Raw genomic sequence first — 22,318 nt, forward strand, 5'->3', positions numbered from 1 at the left:
AAAATCACATGGTTCAGGGCCATGGGATGAGCTCATATATTAGTAATAATTTCCTTCTTTTTTTAGTAGGAAGTAACAGAAGGGTATGTGCTTTGAGAGTTCCTCTTTGCTGGGTTCCTGCTGGGATTAACTATTAATCCTTCCCCTCCCTTTGTGTCCAAAGATCAGTGTTAGAAACAAGGTCACAACTTCAAATTAAGGCCATGATCTCAGTGTCTCCCCTTCCCACTCCCAACTCCTGGTGGGCAGCTCTGTGAGGCTTGATGGCTTGAAGCTTCTGCCTGGCTGTCACAGGAAGGACTAAAGGTATCCACAGGAAAGGAGAAATGCTGTGAGTGAGCTGTAGTGGGGTAAAGAGAGGGCCAGGGATTCCAGAATTGTGAGAGGCAGACACAGAGACACAAGCCAGCGACCCCAAGCACAGCTTTATTGACACCCCAGCCAACACCAACACTCTTTCCAACCGCATGTGTAAAGGCCCAGGGGTGAGGGGCCCATGGGGCGGGGCCTGAAGGTGGATTGAGGGCCTGGGGTTTTTTGTTGAGTGATGACAGCTCCATGTTCCTTCCAGTGGCCCTGCAGCCCCTCTATCCCCCAGCTTTAGCCGCTACTCCCAGTGGGGCAGGAGGAGCTTCCATTGCCATCTGGAGACCCTGGCAGGGACTTGCCCATCCGATCCACACACCAGCAGGGACCTCGGCGCTGCCCCTGGGAGGAGCGGCACTGGAGAGAGAGGCACACAGGTCAGGAGTGAGGCCAGAGGCTTCCAGCAGGAGAATGAGAGGGGACATCTGAGTCTGAGGATGTAAAAACACCTGAGCGTCCCCTCGGGGGTTCCCTCTCTTTTTTTTTTTTTTTTGAGATGGAGTCTCGCTCTGTCGCCCTGGCTGGAATGCATTGGCATGATCTCTGCTCACTGCAACCTCCACCTCCCAGATTCAAGCAATTCTCTTGCCTCAGCCTCCTGAGTAGCTGGGATTACAGGTGCACGCCACCACATCTGGCTAATTTTTGTAATTTTTAAAACAGATGGGGTTTCACCAGGTTGTTCAGGCTGATCTTGAACTCCTGACCTCGTGATCCACCAGCCTTGGCCTCCCAAAGTGCTGGGATTACAGGCATGAGACACCGCACCCGGCCCAGTGTTCCCTCTCTTTAGTTCCCCCTCTTCAACCAATAAATTGTGTGCATTCTGCTAGCCTGGAACAGTAGTTTTCAAAGTGACGTTCCCAAATCCGGATCACCAGGGAACATGTTAGAAATGCATATTGTCAGGCCCCACCCCACACCTCCTGAATCAGGAAGGCTGCCGGTGGGGCTCAGCCATCTGTGTGGCATAAGCCCTCCGGAGGATTCTGATGCCTCAAGTTCGAGAGCCACTGAGTTAGGGCATTCCTTAAGTGGGTTTTCTCTCACAGTGTGTGGTTGATTATTCTCTAAGTTTGTTTAATAAATTATATTCTCTATGTTCTCCTAAAGTTGGAAGATCCTTAAAGATGGGGCAGTGTCTTATTTATGCAGCTTTGTAAGCAGCACCGCCCCCACTCCCTGGCAGGAGCCTTCTGCTGGAGCAGGAGGAGAAGAAAAATAGTCTCACCTGCCGCTTCCGGTAGAAGCCTCGATGGTCACAATTGGGCACGTAGAGTGTTTGAGCCCCTCGGTAGACCTCAGTCTGGAGTTGCTGCAGCACTGAGTCCAGATGTCTACGGCATGGGCCCTGGGGAAGGGAGAGTAGGCAGCTTAGAACCGCTCCAGCCCAGCTCCCCGTTCCAACCTTCTGGCCCACCAGGCAAGCACCCAGGACAGACAATGGAGATGTCTCCAAGCCCAAGGGAGCAGTCTCAGATGGAAGTCTCCAGGGCTTCCCACCCCTCCTGCTCCCTACCAGCTCCAAACGCACCATCTCAGTGTCTTGGACACCCGCAGAATTGGGCTGGGAGGGCGTGGTAGAGGTGCCTGGATTCCTCTGTTGGTCTCTGCGGTTCACATCCTGTGGGCGGGCAGTGCCTGCTTGGGGTTTACTCTCCTTAGGATTCTCCTCTGCAACTGGAGGAGGAATAGGAGAAGGAGAGGTCAGAAATCAGGCAGAGCCATGTGGAGAAGGGCCTTGCCCACATCACCTGCTGAAGTAAGGAAGGGAGGGCCTTATGCCCCGCTGTTGCATGATGCTGGCCCTAGTTTCTTTCTCTGACAAATAGTTATATTACTTTTCCTGACAATATTCCCCAGTATTTCCCATACTGATTTTTAAGGCTTATAAAGGAGATGAATTTTGGAAAGCAAAAATGGAAAATGAGGATGGGTGCAATTGCTCACGCCTGTAATCCCAGAACTTTGAGAAGTGGAGGTGGGAGGATTGCTCGAGCCCAGGAGTTTGAGACCAGCCTGGGCAACATAATGAGAACCTCATCTCTACAAATAATTTATAAAATTACCGAGGTGTGGTGGCGTGCACCTGCAGTCCCAGCTACTTGAGAGGCTGAGGCAGGAGGACTGCTTGAGCCCCAGAAGTCAAGACTGCAGTGAGCCATGATTGTGCTACTGCACTTCAGCCTGGACAACCGAGTGAGACCCTGTCTCAAAAATAAATAAATTATTGGCTGGGCGCAGTGGCTCATGCCTGTCATCCCAGCACTTTGGGAGGCCAAGGTGGGCAGATCACTTGAGGTCAGGCGTTCGAGACCAGCCTGGCCAACATGGTGAAACCCCGTCTCCACTAAAAATACAAAAATTAGCCTGGCATGGTGTCAGTCTCCTGTAGTCCCAGCTACTCCGGAGGCTGAGACAGGAGAATCGCTTGAACTCGGGGGGGCGGAGGTTGCAGTGAGACGCTGGACCACTGTACTCCAGCCTGGGCAACAGAGTGAGACTTTGTCTCAAAATAAATAAATACTTTTTAAAATTAATTAATTACTTAATTTTTAAAAATTACTTAATTTTAAAAAGTTACTTAATTTTAAAAAATTAATTAATTACTTAATTTAAAAAAATTAATTAATTACTTAATTTAAAAAATTAACTAATTTAAAAATCAATCAATTAATTACAATAAATAATAAAATAAATGAAAAAATGGAGAACAAATTCAAAGGACTATTTGGGGCTTTGGGCTTTGGGTGACAAGACCTGGCTGTTCCACCAGAGGCCAGAAGGGGGCGCACGAAGCCAGAGAGCTGGGGCAGAAGAGCAACGGATGTAGGAGGGGGGCCAACAGGGACCCAAAAGGAATGTGTGTCCCTGCTGTGACCTTGCTATGACTCAACCCACCCCTCCCAGGCCTGAGATGTGGTTACTTCTGGGGCACTGCAGTGGGAACCTCTCCCTTCTGGTACCCTGTGACCCAGGCCAGCTCAACCCCAGTGGTCCCAGGAGCACATGGATTCAACCCTTAACCAAGACAGGCTGAGGGCAGATTAAGAAGGTGCAAGGAATGAGGGGCTTCCAACCTGCAGGTTGCTCCTGGCTCTGGAGAAAGTTTCCGGAGGGTCCGGGGAGAGCTCAGGACTGGGAAGGGGTGAGGAAATAAGTCAGGGACAGGCAAAGGCAGAAAGGGGAGCATGTACTGACTGCTTGGAATTTGCCTAATATCTAATCAGATATCAGAACCCCTGAAGGGATCCTCTTCCTCTGTGCCTAAAGACAAGCTCCCAGCTAACTACCACTCACAACCCAGGAGACATTTCCCCTGCAATCCTGAGTCTGATCCTTCTTCCTCAGGATGCCCACCCCTCCCCAGACCTTGTCCTTCATTCCCTACATTTAGCACCCAACCATTTAGTTCCAAACTGCCTCCTCTCATCCACCCAGACCACCTTCTAGGAGGACGCCCAGAAGCCTGCACTCAGGCATTTGGAACTGAAAGAAACTCCAAGTGAATTCTCCATCCCCTCCCGTGGAAGGAACCCAGAGCCTCTGGGATGCACAGTTTGCATTTCCTGCCCTCCCCATCTCCCTGCTGCCCCCCATGTTTTCACGGCTGATTCACTTCTGTCCCACCCACCCAGTGACTCAGCTTCTGCTCTCCTCCCTGGAGCAGGGTGGGGTAGGATGGGTGAACGATTCTGAGCAGGTTTAAATCATAACCCTGATTTGGCAGATTCCCTCTTTCCCCTACTCTTTCTCCCCTCTCCCCTAACCTACGCCCTAGCCTGCCCTCAGTCCCTACTCAAGTCTAATACAACCCTGGATTTGGGGCCTCTTCGGTTCTAGACGCCTCCTGTTTAGGTGCTTCGAACACCGGTATTAGGAGGAAAGGAGTCATTTCTCAGTGTGTGCAGAATTTCGGAGTCTGGGGTTCCCCTCCCCTTTTCTCCAAGTGGAAGCTGAGAACAACATTTGGGTCCTTTCCCCAGCTTGGCCGTCTAGGGTTGTAGGAGCTGGGCCTGCTGGAGCCCATGGAATGGCCCTAAAACCCTCCCATTTCTCCCCCTGCCTCCCCCAAGTTCCCACCTGCACGCACACTCCATCAAGGGAAAATAAATGGAGCAAAAAAGAAGGCCGAGAGCGCAGACACCTTCTGCTGTATCACCAGGTCCCCTGGCTGCACCTCAGCTTCCTGCACTTGCCCCTTCTCCCCCACACAAATGTGCCCCCCAAAGTCGGAAGCGTCAAGGGCCAGGGCGGAAAGGCTTGCCGGGCCACCCACTCCCGTCTCCCCAGGACCCTGCCTGGAGGACGCGGGTCTCACGTGGGCGGGGCAGGGGCGGGGCGCGGACTCACCAGCAGGCGCGCGGGCCGGAAGGCAGCGGCCTCGGCCGAGCAGCAGCGCCCGCAAAGGCGCCTCGTCGTCCTTGGGCGGATGGCACTGCAGTCCTGGGGCGCAGTTAGGGGTGTAGACCCCGCAGTCCTGCCCCTCCCTCCTGAGACAGCCCTCAGCTTCCGCGCAGCCCTCGGCTGGCGACCCCCCATCCTCCTCCTCCACGCAGCCCCCTGGACAACCCGCCTGCACCCCTTGCCCGCAGCCTGGGCACCGCGCCAAGGCGCCTCCTGGGCTGGCAGCGAGCAGCAGAGCTAGCAGCAGCAGCAGCAGCGGTGGCAGCAGCCTATGGGGGGTCATGGTCAGGGTTTGTGCCCCGTCCTCTCCTTCCAGAGCAGTCGCAGCGCAGCTGCTGCCCGCCGCCGCCCCTCTGTCTTAAGTAGCCGCCGGCCAGGGGCCGGGCCCTTTAAGAGCCAGGTGAAGGGGGGTGGGGGAGAGGGCAGGGGCATTCCCTAAACTGGGTGGGACTGGAGAGGGCCCCCCCAACCTGGGTCCTCCCCACTCTTCTTTCCCCCTCCCTTTCCAGTTTCTGTTTACTTCCCAAATTGCTCTGATTTTTCTTGCTTTGTTCCCGGGAATCTCGGCCCGGAATTTGGGAGCTGTACAGCTGGCTGGAGGGACTGGAGGGTGGGGAGGAGCGGAAGAAGGGGAGGACGGGAGTGCAATCCACTTAGTGTGTATGTGTAGGACGACGAGGGGCATGCAGGGACCCGGTGGGGAGTGAGAAGACGGGGGCTGAAAGGGAACTGAGAAGAGATGGTGTGTGTGGATCACAAGAGGAGTGGGCAAATGTGGAGGGACAGAGAAAAGATGGAGAGGGTGGATAACGGGGTCTTGGGAAATTCTACTGCTGATGGGAGAAGTAGAACAGGGCAGAGGAGAGGAAGGGCAAAATTGGGAAAGGAGTAAGAGAAAGCACCCTTGAGATAAGACTATGGAGAAAAGGGGCCCGAGGGGAACCAGACTGGGGTAAGCCAATGGGGGAAGGGCCAGGAGGCAGGGAGGGATACACCTTGAATGAACCGTAGGAGACCCTAGCGTTGTGGTGGGCGCATGCGGAGTCTGGAAGGATTGGAGAGGGCTGTGTGCAGGGTGAGAACTGGCTGGGAGGCAGGGAAAGGGGGAAATTGGCAGGTTGAAACTAGAGAGGGAGAGAATTAAAGGAACTCGTATTCGGGATGCTCTTGGGGACAGTGGCCAGAGAGCAGACCCCACCCCCCTCCCCATCCCCGTCCTTCAGGTAAGCTCGCTCCTCCATTCTTCTCCTCTCCCAGAATCCGTTTCCTTCCCTCCCAGTCATCCATGGGGTTTTCTAGATTCATCAGAGTGTCTTGTGCCCAGGGGACTTTGGGGAGGGACTACTCAGCATCTTTGCCTGCCTACTTGTCCGCCTTCGCTCCAAGGGTCGGGTTCCACCGCTCCCCACCCATCTTCCCCAGGCAGTGTCCCGCCCATCCCAGGCACTCCTAGCCAGGCCTCACAAGAGAGAGGAAGAGGGACTGTTTCCTTCGGCAACCCACACCCACCCAGCTCTGGGTTATGCAACAGGGACCATCTCATTCTTTCCTAAAACAAGGGCTCTGGGCAGTGACTAAGTTTAAATGCTGGGCCCCAAGCAACAATGTCAGCAAGGCCTTCTTGAACTTTTAGGTAAATAGAAATAATACGAACCTCATTGTCAGCACAGCCCGCTTCGCCATGCAACCCTGGGACCCTAGGACCTGTGTTTGGAGAATGGTGTTTTCCTGTTGCCCTGAGATACTGATGCAGACTGGAGAGGCAGGGAGGAGAGGGTTGTGGGGCAGCTGATGGGAGAAGCTACTGCTGATGGGAGAAGTAGACCAGGGCAGAGGAGAGGAAGGGCAAAATTGGGAAAGGGGTGAGAGAAAGCACCCCTTCCACCAAGGCTCTTCAACCCCCTGCCACAAGCTCTGACTAAGCTCCCTGGAACCAAGGCTGGTCAGAGATGGGTTCCAGGGTACTGGGGTCCTGCTGCACACCCTTTATCACTATTTATTTTGTCCTACACATGGTTCTGGCTAGGGTCTTAGGGTCTTTCTCCTGGACTTCGGGTTGGTGCTCCTGAATAAGATGGAAAGCCTGTGGGAAGTTGGGAAGGGGAAAGAGATGGCTGTGCTCTTGCAGGATCCCAGTGTGGCTCTTTTTTAAATTTAAATTTTATTTTATTTTATTTTAAGTTCTGGGATACATGTGCAGAATGTGCAGGTTTGTTACATAGGTAAACATGTGCCATGTGGTTTGCTGCCCGTCAACCCAACGCCTAGGTATTAAGTCCCGCATACATTAGCTATTTGACCTGATGCTCTCCCTCCCCTAGCCCCTACCCCACCACAGGCCCCAGTGTGTGTTGTTCCCCTCCCTGTGTCCATGCGTTCTCATTGTTTTCAGCCCCCACTTATGAGTGAGAACATGTAGTGTTTGGTTTTCTGTTCCTGTGTTAGTTTGCTGAGAATGATGGCTTCCAGCTTCATCCATGTCCCTGCAGAGGACATGATCTCATTCCTTTTTATGGCTGCATAGTATTCCATGCATTTGGGTTGGTTCTATGTCTTTGCTATTGTGAATAGTGCTGCAATAAACATACATGTGCATGTATTTTTATAATAGAATGATTTATATTCCTTTGGGTATATACCCAGTAATGGGATCGTTGGGTCAAATGGTATTTCTGGTCTGGTTCTAGATTTTTTTTTTTTTTTTTTTTTGAGGCAGGGTCTCATTTTATTTCCCAGGCTGGAGTGCAGTGACTCCATCACGGCTCACTGTAACCTTGACCTCCTGGGCTCAGAAGATCCTCCCACCTTAGCCTCCCAGGTAGCTGGGACTACAGGCACACACCACCACGCCCGGCTAATTGTATTTTTAGCAGAGAGGGGGTTTCGACATGTTGCCCAGGCTGGTCTGGAACTCCTGGGCTCAAGTGATCCTTTCGCCTTGGCCTCCCAGAGTTCTGGAATTATAGGTGTGAGCCACTGCACCCAGATTGATGTGGCTCTTTAAAGATGTTTGTCATAGTGATTCATGCCTGTAATCCCAGCACTCTGGGAGGCCAAGGTGGGAGGATCAATTGAGCCCAGGAGTTCCAGACCAGCCTGGGCAATATGACCAAGCCCCATCTCTACTAAAAATACAAAATATCAGCCAGATGTGGTGGTGCATGCCTTTAGTCCCAGCTACCTAGGAGGCTAAGGTGGAAGGGATGAGCCAAGATCACACCACTGCACTCCAGCCTGGAACAACCAGAGTGAGACCCTGTCTCAAAAAAAAAAAAAAAAAAAGGCTGTGCTACTCATTTGTAGGTTACATTCAGAAAAAGCCCAACACTTTGCCAGCTTCTAACATCCACCACTCCCTCCTCAACCCTCCTCAATTTCCAGCCCCCTCTTCCCACACTGTTACCACCGCCTCCTCAGATTCTCCCTGCCTGCTGCTCCCACCTGCCCAGCTGTTACTTTCTAGATTCTAAGCCCGATTGCACAGTCCAGTTCCACCCACCACCCCAGGATTACACTTCCCTGTTTCCCCCTCCCTCTAGCATGATCCCCAGTTGTATGGCCATCAGCACTGAGGGTCTAACCAGTCTCTTTGCAGACTGAGACGCTTGAACTCTGCCTTCCTGCCATTGGGATGCCCTCTGCCTTAGTACCCAGGGCAGAAATCTGAAGCACATGTTCAGCACTCAGACCAAGAGTGTGGGCTAAGGTACAAAACTGTCGGATTCTGTCTGCCCTTTGTGTGAGAAGGGTTTGCTGAGAAGTTTCTTCCAGGCTGAAGAAAGGCTAAATAGCTTGGGCTATCACTTAAGCTTTTCCATAAACAAACTCTGCTGGAACTTCCTCCTCCGCATCTACATTATACCCTGGTTTTCTGATCCTTCATGCTGTGTCTCTCATACTCAACCCGTCCCTCTAAATTCATGGTGCCCCAAGTGCTGACTTCCTTTTGAGAACAAGGGATAAAGGAAGGGGCCTGCCTGGACCATATTCAGCTTTAAATTTGAGACGAGAAACAGTGGCACAGTCCACAGACAGAAAGTCCCAGAGAGGAAGTTCAATGACCACATCACATCATGACATGGCCTAAGGCTGACGTGGGCCTGATGGGAACTACTGTGTAAACCTCAGCTAACCTGCAGCCTCTGTTTTCTGCCATCTCTCCCACACATACCATCCAAACTGGTCCTGCTGAAATGTGCTCCTGATCCCATAATTCTCTTCTCCTCAAGGATTTCGGGGGCACTTTACTTTCTATTTCTTGGTTTTTAAATTTTACTTTAAGTTCTGGGATGTATGTGCAGAATGTGCAGGTTTGTTACATAGGTAAACGTGTGCCACAGTGGTTTGCTGCACCTATCAATCCATCACTTATGTATTTATGTTTTTTGTTTTTCGTTTTTTTTGAGACGGAGTCTGGCTCTGTCGCCCAGGTTGGAGTGCAGTGATGCGAACTCGGCTCACTGCAACCTCTGCCTCCTGGGTTCAGGCGATTCTCCTGTCTCAGACTCCTGAGTAGCTGGGATTACAGCCACGTGCCACCGTGCCCGGCTAATTTTTGTATTTTTAGTAGAGACGAGGTTTCACCATGTTGATCATGCTGGTCTCCAACTCCTGACCTCATGATCTGCCCGCCTCAGCCTCTCAAAATGCTGGGATTACAGGCATAAGCCACCATGCCCGGTCCATATATTTATGTATTAAACCCCACATGCCTTAGCTATTTGATCTGATGCTCTCCCTCCCCTTGCCCCCCGACCCCACAGGTCCCGGTGTGTGTTATTCCTCGATGTCCTCCCCTACCATAGAACCTGTGCTCCACCTGACATTCAGGGTCCCATAGACAATGACCCTGAAACACACTCTGCTTCAGTTAGCTGGCTGAATCACCTTCCCCAGAACCCCCTGGTAGTTTCTCATCTTGGGGATTGAAATGGGATAAGGGGAAATGAGGATGAGGCATAATTGGTGCTCAGAGATCATTTCTTCCCCTGAACTCCAAGCTTTCAGCTTACAAGGACCCTCCCTTCACTCCCCTCATCACTAGCCACATTCTTTTTTTTTTGAAACAGGGTCTCACTCTGTCACCCAGGCTGGAGTGCAGTGGCTCAGTCACAGCTCACTGCAGCCTCAACCTCATGGGCTCAAGTAATCCTTCCATTTCAGCCTCCAGAGTAGTTGGGACCACAGCCACGCACCACCACATCTGGCTAATTTTTTAATTTTTTAGGCCAGGTGTGCTTACTCACGCCTGTAATCCCAGCACTTTGGGAGGCCGAGGTGGGCAGATCACCTGAGGTCAGGAATTCGAAACCAGCCTGGTGAAACCAACATGGTGAAACCTCGTCTCTACTAAAAATACAAAAAAATTAGCCTGGCATGATGGCGCATGCCTGTAATCCCAGCTACTTGGGAGGCTGAGGAAGGAGAATTGCTTAAACCCAGGAGGCGGAGGTTGCAGTGAGCTGAGATCACACCATTGTACTCCAGCCTGGGCAACGAGAGCGAAACCCCCCTCAAAAAAGAAAAAAAATTATTTTATATAGACAGGATCTTATTATTATATTGTCCAGGCTGGACAATACAGGAGCTTGAGCTCCTAGACTCAAGTGATCCTCCCACCTCAGCCTCCCAAAGTACTGGGATTACAGGCAAGAGACACCACACCTAGCCCATCATTAACCATATTCTGGCACCTCTTCCTCACCTACTTGGCCAGTTGACACCCTGCCTTCCTTTTAATTCATCCACATTATTGTGTTGCTATTTTATATTTTTGCTCCTCTTTTCCTGCATCATTTTTCCAGTTAGATTGTGGGTGTTTTGAGAATAGGGCCCCCATTCCTTTTTTATCTCTGGGCCTCCAGCTTCCAGCCCATAGAAAGACTTTAGAATAGACACCAGGAAATATCGGTGTTTTTGGTGGGAGCAAAGGCAGTCCTGGGGGAGGGACAGAGAGGTGACGGAGATACTGCAACACTTCTGGAGGCTCCGCCATCCTCCTGGAACTAGGCGCTAGCCCAGCCTACTCCAGGAGCTCTCTTGGCCCTCCCACCCCTTCAGCGCTTCCTCTCTCTTTTCTTCATCTTCTCCCTGCTCTCAGGTAAAGGCCAATAGTCTGAGAGGCCCAGAGTGCTGTCAAGAGAGGGAAAACTGCCCCGAGGGTAAATCAAACAGGACTTCCCAGGGAATAGGGCTTTACAGGAGAGTTTGGGAGAAGAGATGGATAGGGATGAAGAGAGGGGATGGTGAAGGCATCCCAAGGAGGAAAGCACATCTTTGTGTAACAGTTGTAAAGGTAAAAGGGCAGGGAGAGCAAAACAGCATATGCGTGTTGATGTGTGTGTGTGCATGTGTGCTCCACCTGGGTCCCCAGTGTCTCGGTACATCAGAGGAAGGAGAGCTGGAAAGGGAACAAGACTTTTCTAGACTGGGCTGGAGCCAGCCAGATGATTGGGAGTTGGGAATCATTAGTGAACAAAAAGGAGCAACTAAGGATCTGCGTCTTGCTTTTTTAAATATTTAAATGAATAAAAGTATATTCAGTCATTCAATGGATTCATAGGGCACCTATTTATGTAGATGTAACTGGGAGATATGGACATAAGTAGGAATTGTGCTCCCAGAGAACTTAGTGCTAATATCTGTTTATCCAACATACGATAAACAACTGAGAAAATCAGCCAGGATGCCAGGGTATTCTGGGATAGAATGCAGACTGTGACAAATTAATCTAATTATATTACACATTTATGACACACACACTGAGGAGGGTGAGAAGAAAAGGAGCTGACCTAAGTAACTTTGGAAAACAGTGTTTTCACTGGAAACTCTCAAAGGCTAAAAACAAAAAGAAGAATGCACTTTACAGAAACACTGTACTGTAACTGGTACATCTGTTTCTCATTGGAGTATGGGTTAAAAATTTTGAAAGTGCTTTACATATATATTGGGGTTGAACAAATAAGTAATGAATGTTGGGAGCCAGGTTTCTCACTGTCAGAGGGAGAAGTCACAGATCCACAAGGCTATATAATGAACTCTGTGGTACTGGGTTAGAATGAGAGACAGCAGTGTGAACTTGTATTTAGCTTAATATATAGTCAGATGAATAGATACAGAAACGATTATAGATACCTATATGCACATGGTTAGAATACATACATGTGTTACCTAACTCCGTTGCCCCAGAGGGCCTAGAAGAAATGACACTACAATAACAGTAGCATATCTCACAGCTAGATCTTGGTTTCTAAATACCATTCTCCAGAAAAGGAAGAACGTTTCTCCATTTTTTGGAGAACTGGCTGATTCTGGGTCTGGGGCAGGGAAAATAGATGACCTAGAGCATCTTGTAGTACTAGAAAGTAAGAAAGTACCCACAAAACAAAAGGATGGGGGCATATCAAAGGGACAAGGGAACCAACCTGAAAGGGCTCTCAATGACAGAGGCTGAAACAATTTGAGCAACAAAATAGATTACATAGTATTGGATTATAACTCAAGGTATAAAATAAAGATACATGAATGCATATTGATTGTATTAGTTTGCTAGGGCTACTGTAAAAAAGAGCCATAAATTGGGTGGCTAAGACAGGTATACATTGTCTCAGAGTTCTGGAGGCTGGAAGTCCAAAATCAAGGTGTCAGCAGCTCTCGCTGAGACTCAGGGCAGAATGGGCTTTCTTGCCTCTTCCCAGGGCTAGTGGTGACTGGCAATTTCTGGCATTTCTTGGCTTGCAGCTGTGTCAATTCAATCTCTGCCTCTGGCATCACGTGGCTGTCTTCGCAGTGTTTTCCCTCTGTCTGTCCAAATTTCCCCTTTTTGGGTTTTTTTGGTTTTTTTTGAGATGGAGTCTCACTCTGTTGCCCAGGCTGGAGTGCAGTGGCACGATCTCGGCTCACTGCAGCCTCCCGGGAGGCACAGAGTTTTGGAGCCAGATTCAAACCAGGCAGTTGGGCTCTTTTTTTTTTTTTTTTTTTTTGAGATGGAGTTTCACTCTTGTTGCCCAGCCTGGAGTGCAATGGCATGATGGCATGATCTCGGCTCACTGCAACCTCTGCCTCCTGGGTTCAAGTGATTCTCCTGCCTCAGCCTCCCGAGTAGCTGGGACTATAGGCACATGCCACCACGCCCGGCTTATTTTTTGTATTTTTAGTAGAGATGCAGTTTTACCATGTTAGCCAGGATGGTCTCCATCTCCTGACGTCATGATCTGCCTGCCTCGGCCTCCCAAAGTGCTGGGATTACAGGCATGAGCCACCGTGCCCGGCCCAAATTTCCCCTTTTTATAAGGACACAAGTTATATTGAATTAGAGTCCACCCTCATGACCTTATCCTAATTTGGTTAAATCTACAAAGACCCTATTTCCAAATAAGGTCACATTCTGAGGTACGGGGGGTTTAGGACCTCAACATATCTTCTTTTGGAGGATACAACTCAATCTATAACACTGATATAAATAAATATTTGAGTCAATAAATAAATAAATGGAGAACAGACAACTTTCTTCTAGAAGATTTCCAAATAATTTATGTAGATACTCTGCCTTCCAGAATGTGGAACTTAACACCCCTCCTGCCTTGAAAGTGGGCTAGACAGGCCAGGCGAGGTGGGTCACACCTGTAATCCCAGCACTTTAGGAGGCTGAGGTGGGTGGATCATGAGGTCAAGAGATTGACACCATCCTGGCCAACATGGTGAAACCCCGTCTCTACTAAAAATACAAAAATTAGCTGGGCATGGTGGCGTGTACCTGTAATCCCAGCTACTGGGGAGGCTGAGGCAGGAGAATTTCTTTAACCCAGGAGGTGGATGTTGTAGTGAGCCAAGATCACCCCACTACACTCCAGCCTGGGCGACAGAGCAAGACTTCGTCTCAAAAAACAACAACAACAAAAAAGTGGGCTAGATCTTAATGACGTGCTTCCAATGAATAGAGATCAGAAAAGAAAAAACACTAACTTTGTAGTAGAGAAAACTGGCAAACACCACCTTAACCAAGTGATCAAGGTTAACCTCACCAGTGATGTAATGCTGATATCATGTACCCCTGATATGATGAGAAATACTTTACCTCTATAGATTTCTTTCCAAAAATCCATAACTCTAATCTAATAGTGAGAAAAACATTAGGCAAATCCAGATTGGAGGATGTTTTACTGGATACCTGGCCAGTAATCCTCATGACTGTCAAAGTTATCAAAAACAAAGGAATCCTAAGTGAATTAACACAGGAACAGAAAACCATATACCAGCCGGGCGCAGTGGCTCACGCCTGTAATCCCAGCACTTTGGGAGGCCAAGGCGGGTGGATCACCTGAGGTCAGGAGTTCAAGACCAGCCTGCCCAACATGGTGAAACCCCGTCTCTACTAAGAATACAAAAATTAGCCCGGTGTAGTGGTGCTTGCCTGTAATCCCAGCTACTCGGGAGGCTAAGGCATGAGAATCACTTGAACCCAGGAGGTGAAGGTTGCAGTGAGCCCAGATCATGCCATTGCACTCCAGCCTGGGCAACAGAGCAAGACTCCAACTCAAAAAAAAAAAAAAAAAAAAAAAAAAGGAAATCAAATACTGCATTTTCTTGCTTATAAGTGATAGCTAAACAATGAGTGCATGGGGACGCAAAGAAGGGAATAATAGACACCAAGGCTTACTTGAGGGTGGAGGTGAAAGGAGGGTGAGGATTGAAAAACTACCTATTGAGTAGTATGCTCATGACCTGGATGACAAAGTTATCTATACCCCTGTGACATACAATTTACCCATGTAACAAACCAGCACATGTACTCCCAGAACCTAAAATACAGTTGGAAAGAATAAAACAACAACAACAAGAAAGGCTGCAAAACTATTTCAGACTAGGGGAGACTGGGGAGAGATGACAACTAAAGCAGTGTGCACCCTGGATTAGACCCCAGAACGGAAAGAGGACATCAATAGAAACATGACCAAATGCAAAGTCTGGAGTTCAGTTAATAGTGATGCACTAATGTTGCTTTCTTAGTTTTGACCAATGTACTATTGTCATATAGAAGGTTATCAATGTGAGAAACTGAGTGAGGGACATTTGGGGACTCTCCATGCCATCTTTGCAACTTTGCTGTGAATCTAGAATTCTTCTAAAATAAATAGCTTTTTTTTTTTTTTTTTTTTTTTTTCTGAGATGGAGTCTTGCTCTGTCACCCAGGCTGGAGTGCAGTGGCTTGATCTCAGCTCTCTGCAACCTCTGCCTCCTGAGTTTAAGCGATTCTCATGCCTCAGCCTCCCAAGCACAGGCGCCCGCCACCATGCCCGGCTAATTTTTGTATTTTTAGTAGAGACGGAGTTTCGCCATGTTGGCCAGGCTGGTCTCAAACTCCTGACTTCAGGTGATCCGCCCGCCTTGGCCTCCCATAGTGCTGGGATTACAGCCATGAGCCACCTGTACCCAGTCAGTTTTTTCATTTCTAAGGCCATCATGATGGTTTGGTTCTCATCGTCTTTCACCTGGGCCATGGCAATCATTTCCTATGGACTACCCAGTTTTCAGACACTATCTGCTCTAAACACAAACTATTCTTTCTGAAATGAAAATACAGCAAATAACTCTTCTGCTCAGAAACCTTCAATGACTCCCTATTTACTCTAGTGTCAAGTCCAAATTCTTGGGTTTAAAGCCACTAATTCTATAATCCTATTATTACCTTGCAAGAACGATTCCATCTTGACCAAATATATTCTTTGAATTCACACCTGCAAACTTTTATTCATGATCACACCTCTAACCTTTTGCTTCCTCTCTAACCATGTGTTCTTTGATTTTTATTATCAAGGTCTGGGTGAAATTGAGTAAGTCTGTTTATCCTAATCCCAAGGAGCTCATAGTCTATCAGGAAAACAGGTAAAGCAACAATGACACTATATAAGGATAAGAGGGATCAAGAGGAGAGAGACTTAAGCTTGCCTGGAAGCAGCACAGAAGGCTTCACAGAGGAGACAATGCTTTGGTTGAATCTTGGAGGAATAGGAATTTGTGAGGGAAGGAATTGAGGGAAAGGCTTCCAGGCAGAGGGGGCACACATGTCTCTAACACTCCTGTGTCCCTTCTTAACGTCTCTTGTAGTTTGTCTTGTATTTCCAGCAGCTTTTAGCTGGCTTATGAACTCCTTAAGGATAGGGGCCGTATCCTCTATCTACCCTCTGTTAAATGTGGGTAGCAGTATTTATTTATAGGATTGTTAGAGATAATTCATGTAACATACATATCAGACACTCAATGATTTTTTTCTGTAATAAATGAATGAAGTGTCTAGCTCAGTTTCTGGCTCATACTAAGGTAGTCAGTATTTGTTGAATGAATGATGGTACCCTGTTTCAAAGCTGTTTTGTTTGTAGCTGGAAATCTGTGCCTTGGAAGACCTCACTGGACTGGAAAAGATCCAGAGAAAGACAATGTTTCAGCAGGATGGGAAAATAGCCTGTCAGAGCTAACCGAACAGAAGAGGGCTCTTCAATCTGAAGAGGAGGCAGATATATTCAGATTCAACTCAAATTCACTAAATGCTTATTTACTTATTTATTTATTATTTTTTGAGACCGAGTCTCACTCTGTCGCCTAGGCTGGAGTGCAGTGGCATGATCTCGGGTCACTGCAACCTCTACCTCCTGGGTTCAAGCGATTTTCCTGCTTCAGCCTCCCGAGTAGCTAGGATTACAAGTGCACACCACCACACCCAGCTAATTTTTGTATTTTTAGTAGAGACGGGGTTTCACCATGTTGGTCAGGCTGGTCTCGAACTCCTGACCTTGTGATCTGCTCACCTCGGCCTCTCAAAGTGCTGGGATTACAGGCATGAGCCACTGTGCCCGGCTGCTTATTTATGTTTGTACAATTCTCATGATGTTCCATTACCATCTCCACTTTGTAGATAAGAAGACATATCCAAATAAGTTAAATATCTTGCCAAAGGCCACACAGCTAGATGGCAGAATCCACTAGATTCCAAGTTCAAAACTCTTTTCACTGAAACACGAAAACTTTCCTTTTTCTTTTTTCTTCAACTTCCAAGTTCAGAGGTACACGTGCAAGATGTGCAGGTTTGTTACATAGGTAAACAAGTGTGCCATGGTGGTTTGTGGCACGGAGCATCCCATCATCTAGGTATTATGCCCAGCATCCATTAGCTATTTTTCCTGATGCTCTCCCTCCCCTCAACCCCACAAAAAATTTCATAATGTAAAAAGACATCAAGGGTGTGGATAAGTTAAATACAGACTTGTTTGCTAAATTCTCTAAATACTCAATCTGTGTGCAATTTCTAGGGCAAGAGAAAGATTGCTTTAAGGCAAATAAAAAGAATGATTGCCTTATGTTGGGGATGCGGTAGGGAATAAAAACAAGAAATATATTATTATAACAAACAGCACAAGCTGAAAAAGAAAAAAGTTAGAAACAAGTTAATAAAATAATAGATAAAAGATTTCTGGCAAGTCATGAAAAGACTAGATTTCCTCTCTTTCCTCTCCCTGAGCTATGAGAATACCCCAAGCCTAATTCTGGGTTCTTTCCAAAAACAACCTGGGGCTGTTTGAGGGCTGGGTCTTATCCTTTTGGGCAGGCCAGCTATGCACTCCTAGAGCCTATCTGTGGCACAGCTGTTGAAGAAGTATCTTGGGCTCTGAACAAAATATCAAATATAGTAAATATTTTTTTCCTTTCCTAAAATTTTGAGCTGAGAGCCTATAATTTAATATTAAACAGCCAGAGTACATTTAGGAAGATAGCAATTAAATTTCATACATCAAAATCAAGTATATGGAGAGTCAATATATAGAAATCAATTGTACTTTTATATAGTAGCAATAATTTTTATATACTGGAAATTGAAATTTTAAAATAACATTAACCAAATTGTAAAAAATATGAAATACTTAAGGATAAACCTGACAAATATCTACACTCTAAAAACCATGAAATATTGCTGAGACAAATTTAAAAAGATGTAAATAAATGGGGAGATATACCATGTTCATGGATCAGAAGATATATTGTTAAAGATATATTGTTAAAATGTCTATTCTTCCAAAATTGATCAATAGATTCAATGTAATACCAATTAAAATCCCCAGGGGCCTTTTTTTTTTTTTTTTTTTTGAGATGAAGTTTAGCTCTTGTTGCCCAGGCTGGAGGTCAATGGCTTGATCTTGGCCCACTGCAACCTCCACTTCCCAGGTTCAAGCGATTCTCCTGCCTCAGCCTCCCGAGTAGCTGGGATTACAGGCATAATGCACCACCATGCCCGGCTAATTTAGTATTTTTAGTAGAGGTGGGGTTTCTCCATGTTGGTCAGGCTGGTCTCAAACTCCCAACCTCAGGTGATCTGCCTGTCTCAGCCTCCCAAAGTGCTGGGATTACAGGTGTGAGCCACTGTGCCAGGCCGCCAGGGGCTTTTTCAATAGAAATTGGCAAGCTGATTATCTCACATGGAAATGCAAAACAGAAAGTTGGAGGACTTATATTACCTGATTTCAAGACTTATTATAAAGCTATAGTAACAAATACATACAGATAGAGGAGCCAGGCACTATGGCTCACACCTGTAATCCCAACAGTTGGTGGGGGCTAAGGCAGGTGGATCACTGAGCCCAGGAGTTTAAGATCAGGTCTGAACAACACGGTGAAACCCTGTCTCTGCAAAAAATATAAAAATTAGCCAGCTGTGGTGGTGTCCACCTGTAGTCCTAGCTACTCAGGAGGCTGAGATGAGAGGACTGCTTGAGCCCAGGAGGTGGAGGTTGCAGTGAGCTGAGATCGCAACACTACACTCCAGTCTGGGCAATAGAATGAGACCCTAAATTACATAATTATAGACTTAAATGCAAACCTAACACATAGAACTTTTTTTTGTTGTTTGTTTTTTGAGATGGAGTCTCGCTCTGTCCACCCACGCTGAAGTACAATGTCACGATCTCGGCTCACTGCAACCTCCACCTCCCAGGTTCAAGCGATTCTCCTGTCTCAGCCTCCCTAATAGCTGGGATCACGTGTGTGCCATCACACCTGGCTAATTTTTTATATTTTAGTAGAGACAGGGTTTCACCATGTTGGTCAGGCTGGTCTTGAACCTGAGCTCAAGCAATCCACCCACCTCGGCCTCCCAAAGTGCTAGGATTACAGGCGTGAGCCACCATGCCCAGCCCCCTTTTTTTTTTTTTTTAGAGGGAATTTCACTCTTGTTGCCCAGGCTGGAGTGCAATGGTGCAATCTTGGCTCACCGCAACCTCAGACCCCTTGGTTCAAGCGATTCTCCTGCCTCAGCCTCCCGAGTAGCTGGGATTACAGGCATGTGCCACCATGCCTGGATAATTTGGTATTTTTAGTAGAGATGGGGTTTCTCCATATTGGTCAGGTTGGTGTCGAACTCCCGACCTTGACCTCAGGTGATCTGCCCACCTCGGCCTCCCAAAGTACTGGGATTACAGTTGTGAGCCACTGCACCCGGCAGAACTTTTTTTTTTTTTTTTGAGGTAGGGTCTCACTCTGTTGTCCAGGCTGCAGTGCAGTGGCAGCACAACCATGGCTCACTGCAACCTCTGCCTCCTGGGCTCAAGTGATCCTGCCATCTTAGCCTCCCAAGAAGCTAGGATTACAAGTGTGTGCCACCACACTGGCTAATTTTTAAATTTTCTGTAGAGACCAGGTCTCACTGTATTGCCAGGGCTGGTCTTGAACTCCTGGGCTTGAGCAATTCTCCCCACCTTGGCCTCCCAAAGCACTGGAATTACAGGTGTGAGCCACCATGCCCAGCCTGAACAACTCCGTTAAAAACATGAGAAGACAAGCTGCAGACTAGAAGAAAATATTTGTAAAGCACATATCTTCTGATAAAGAATTTGAATCTAGAATATATAAAGATTTTCAAAATGCAATAAGAAACAATTTTTTGAAATGAGCAAGTGATTTAATCAGACACTTCACCAGAGAAGATATATGGATGACAAATAAGCATATGAAAAGATGCTCAACCTCGTTAGTCATTAGGGAAATGCAAATCAAAAGTGAAATGAGATACCACTTCACACTAAGTGGCTATAATCAAAAAGAGATAATAACAAGTGTTGTTGAGTATGTAGACAAATTGGAACCCTCATACACTGTGATACCTACCTATTAGGAAGGCTAAAAGTAAAAAGAATAACCGTACCAAGTGATGGCAAGGATATGGAACAACTAGAACACTCACACACTGCTGATAGGACTGTAAAATGATACAACTACTTCTGAAAACAGTGTGATGCTTTTTAACCAATTAAGAACCGTACATCTACCATGTGACTGAGCCATTCACTCCTAGATATTTACTTAAGAGAAAATGACACTTTGGGAGGCCAAGGTGGGCAGATCACGTGAGGTCAGGACTTCTGGACTAGCCTGGCCAATATGGTGAAACCCCATCTCTACTAAAAATACAAAAAAAAAAAAAAAAATTAGCCAGGCGTGGTGGCACATGCCTGTAGTCCCAGCTACTTGAGAGGCTGAGGCATGAGAATCACTTGAACCTGGATGGTGGAGGTTGCAGTGAGCCAAGATCATGCCACTGCACTCCAGCTTGGGTGACAGGGTGAGACTCCATCTCGATAAAAAAAAAAAAGAAGATGAAATATGTCCATACAAAGACTTGTACATGAATATTCATCATAGCTTTATTTGTAATAGCCAAAAACTGAAAAAATCCAAATGTCCATCAACAAGTGAACAAATAAATTGTAATATATTTGAACAATAGCATACTATTCAGCAATAAAAAGGAACAATCGAGAGGCCAAGGTGGGAGGATCACTTGAGGCCAGGAGTTTGAGGTTGCAATAAGCCTTGATCACGCCATTGCTCTCCAGCCTGGGCAACAGAGCAAGACCCTGCCCCAAATAAATAAATAAATAAAAATTATTAACACAAACAACAATATGGATGAATCTCTCAAGGTAATTACGCTGAACAAAAGAAGCCAGACACATCCCTCCTCAAAGAGGATTTACTGTATGATTCCACTTACATAAAATTCTAGGAAATGCTAACTAAGCTAGTGACAAAAAGGCAGATTAGTGGGCTGGGCGCGGTGGCTCATGCCTGTAATCCCAGCACTTTGGGAGGCTGAGGCAGGAGTTCAAGACCAGCCTGGCCAACATAGTGAAACTCCGTCTCTACTAAAAATACAAAAATTAGCCAGGCGTGGTGGCGGGCATCTATAATCCCAGCTACTTGGGAAACTGAGGCAGGAGAATCCCTTCAACCCGGGAGGTGGAGATTGTAGTGAGCCAAGATTGCCCCATTGCTCTCCAGCCTGGGCGACAGAGTGAGACTCTGTCTCAAAAAAAAAAGTTTCAAAAAGCAGATTAGTGGTTCCTAGGGATGAAAGAGTGAGAGAGAGGGATTATAAAGGAGCATGAGGAAATTTTTAGGGATGATGATGATATGGTCACTATCTTGGGTGTGGTGACATTTTCATTTTCATAGGTATATAAGTAGCTTATCAAATTGTATACCTTGGCTAGGTGCAGTGGCTCATACCTGTAATCCTCGCACTTTGGGAGGCTGAGGTGGGAGGGTTGCTTGAGCTCAGGAGTTTGAGACTAGCCTGGGCAACACAGTGAGACTTCGTCTCTAATTAAAAAAAGAAAGGAATAAATTGTACACCTTAAATATATATGGTTTATTGTATGTCGGTTACATGGCAATAAAGTTGTTTATTCAAATACATGTAGACACCAAGCACAAATTACCAACTGGGTCCTGAGCATGCCAATGGATGGAGAATTCGCCAAAAAGGTCAGCCCCACACCTGGAACTTGAAGGTGAGGAAATCCCGAGTGGAATCACCAACCGTCAGTAACAGTTTGGAAATGCCTTCTTCTGCCATTTCTCTCCATGTCTGACCCTAGCCAGCTAGCTAGTTAGTTTCTGGAATGAGCCCTGGTCTGGGATGAACATGACTCTGTCAGCCTCCTAAGATTGTCCCTCTCTGGCTGCGTTTGGGAAGAGCTGAGCTCAGTGTTGAGGTATTTTCATAACACAAGAAGAGGAGCGGAGGAGAAGCAATGAGGGAATCAAAAGGAGGTGGAGATGAGTTGGAAGGGTAGCTATTCAGAACTGAGTCATCCAGGGGCTGGAAGGGAGCTAAGAGAACACATACTTCAATAATTCTTGTTTAGGGATGAGAACACCAAGACCTTGACCTTTTAGTCACACAGAATTGGGGCTCTAATCCGGGTTTCTCTGTTTCCCATCTCATCTATTCCTATCACCCATTGCCGTTATGCAGAGTGGGCACTATTCACGGTATGCGAGCTGATGGCTTTCCTGGCACTCAACACGTTAGAGTACCTAGTGTGATAAGAATAGAATAGTCTGGGGTCTGAAGGAGCTCACAGTCTAGCAGAGACGGGTCTACACACACAAGTAACTCCAATAACGAAAGCAAGACGGTAATAAGTGTTATAAATGGAGGGGGCGGTGGCTCACGCCTGTAATCCCAACACTTTGGGAGGCCGAGGTGGGCGGATCA

The 22,318-nt window shown here is 47.2% G+C and overlaps 1 protein-coding gene across 1 annotated transcript; it reads right to left on the minus strand.

Annotated features, from left to right (window-relative positions):
• Positions 1–410: 410 nt before the first annotated feature.
• IGFBP6 (insulin like growth factor binding protein 6) lies at positions 411–7,374 on the minus strand. Its single transcript, XM_003831038.5, has 4 exons — positions 4,720–7,374; positions 1,901–2,046; positions 1,598–1,717; positions 411–723 (listed from the first exon to the last, which is right to left on the minus strand). Exons 1-4 carry the CDS (start codon positions 5,054–5,056, stop codon positions 601–603), a joined length of 726 nt encoding a protein of 241 aa, XP_003831086.1. The 5' UTR covers positions 5,057–7,374; the 3' UTR covers positions 411–600.
• Between the last annotated feature and the right edge of the window lie 14,944 nt (positions 7,375–22,318).

The sequence above is a fragment of the Pan paniscus genome, chromosome 10 (assembly GCF_029289425.2).
Source record: "Pan paniscus chromosome 10, NHGRI_mPanPan1-v2.0_pri, whole genome shotgun sequence".
NCBI classification, from domain to species: Eukaryota; Metazoa; Chordata; class Mammalia; order Primates; family Hominidae; genus Pan; species Pan paniscus.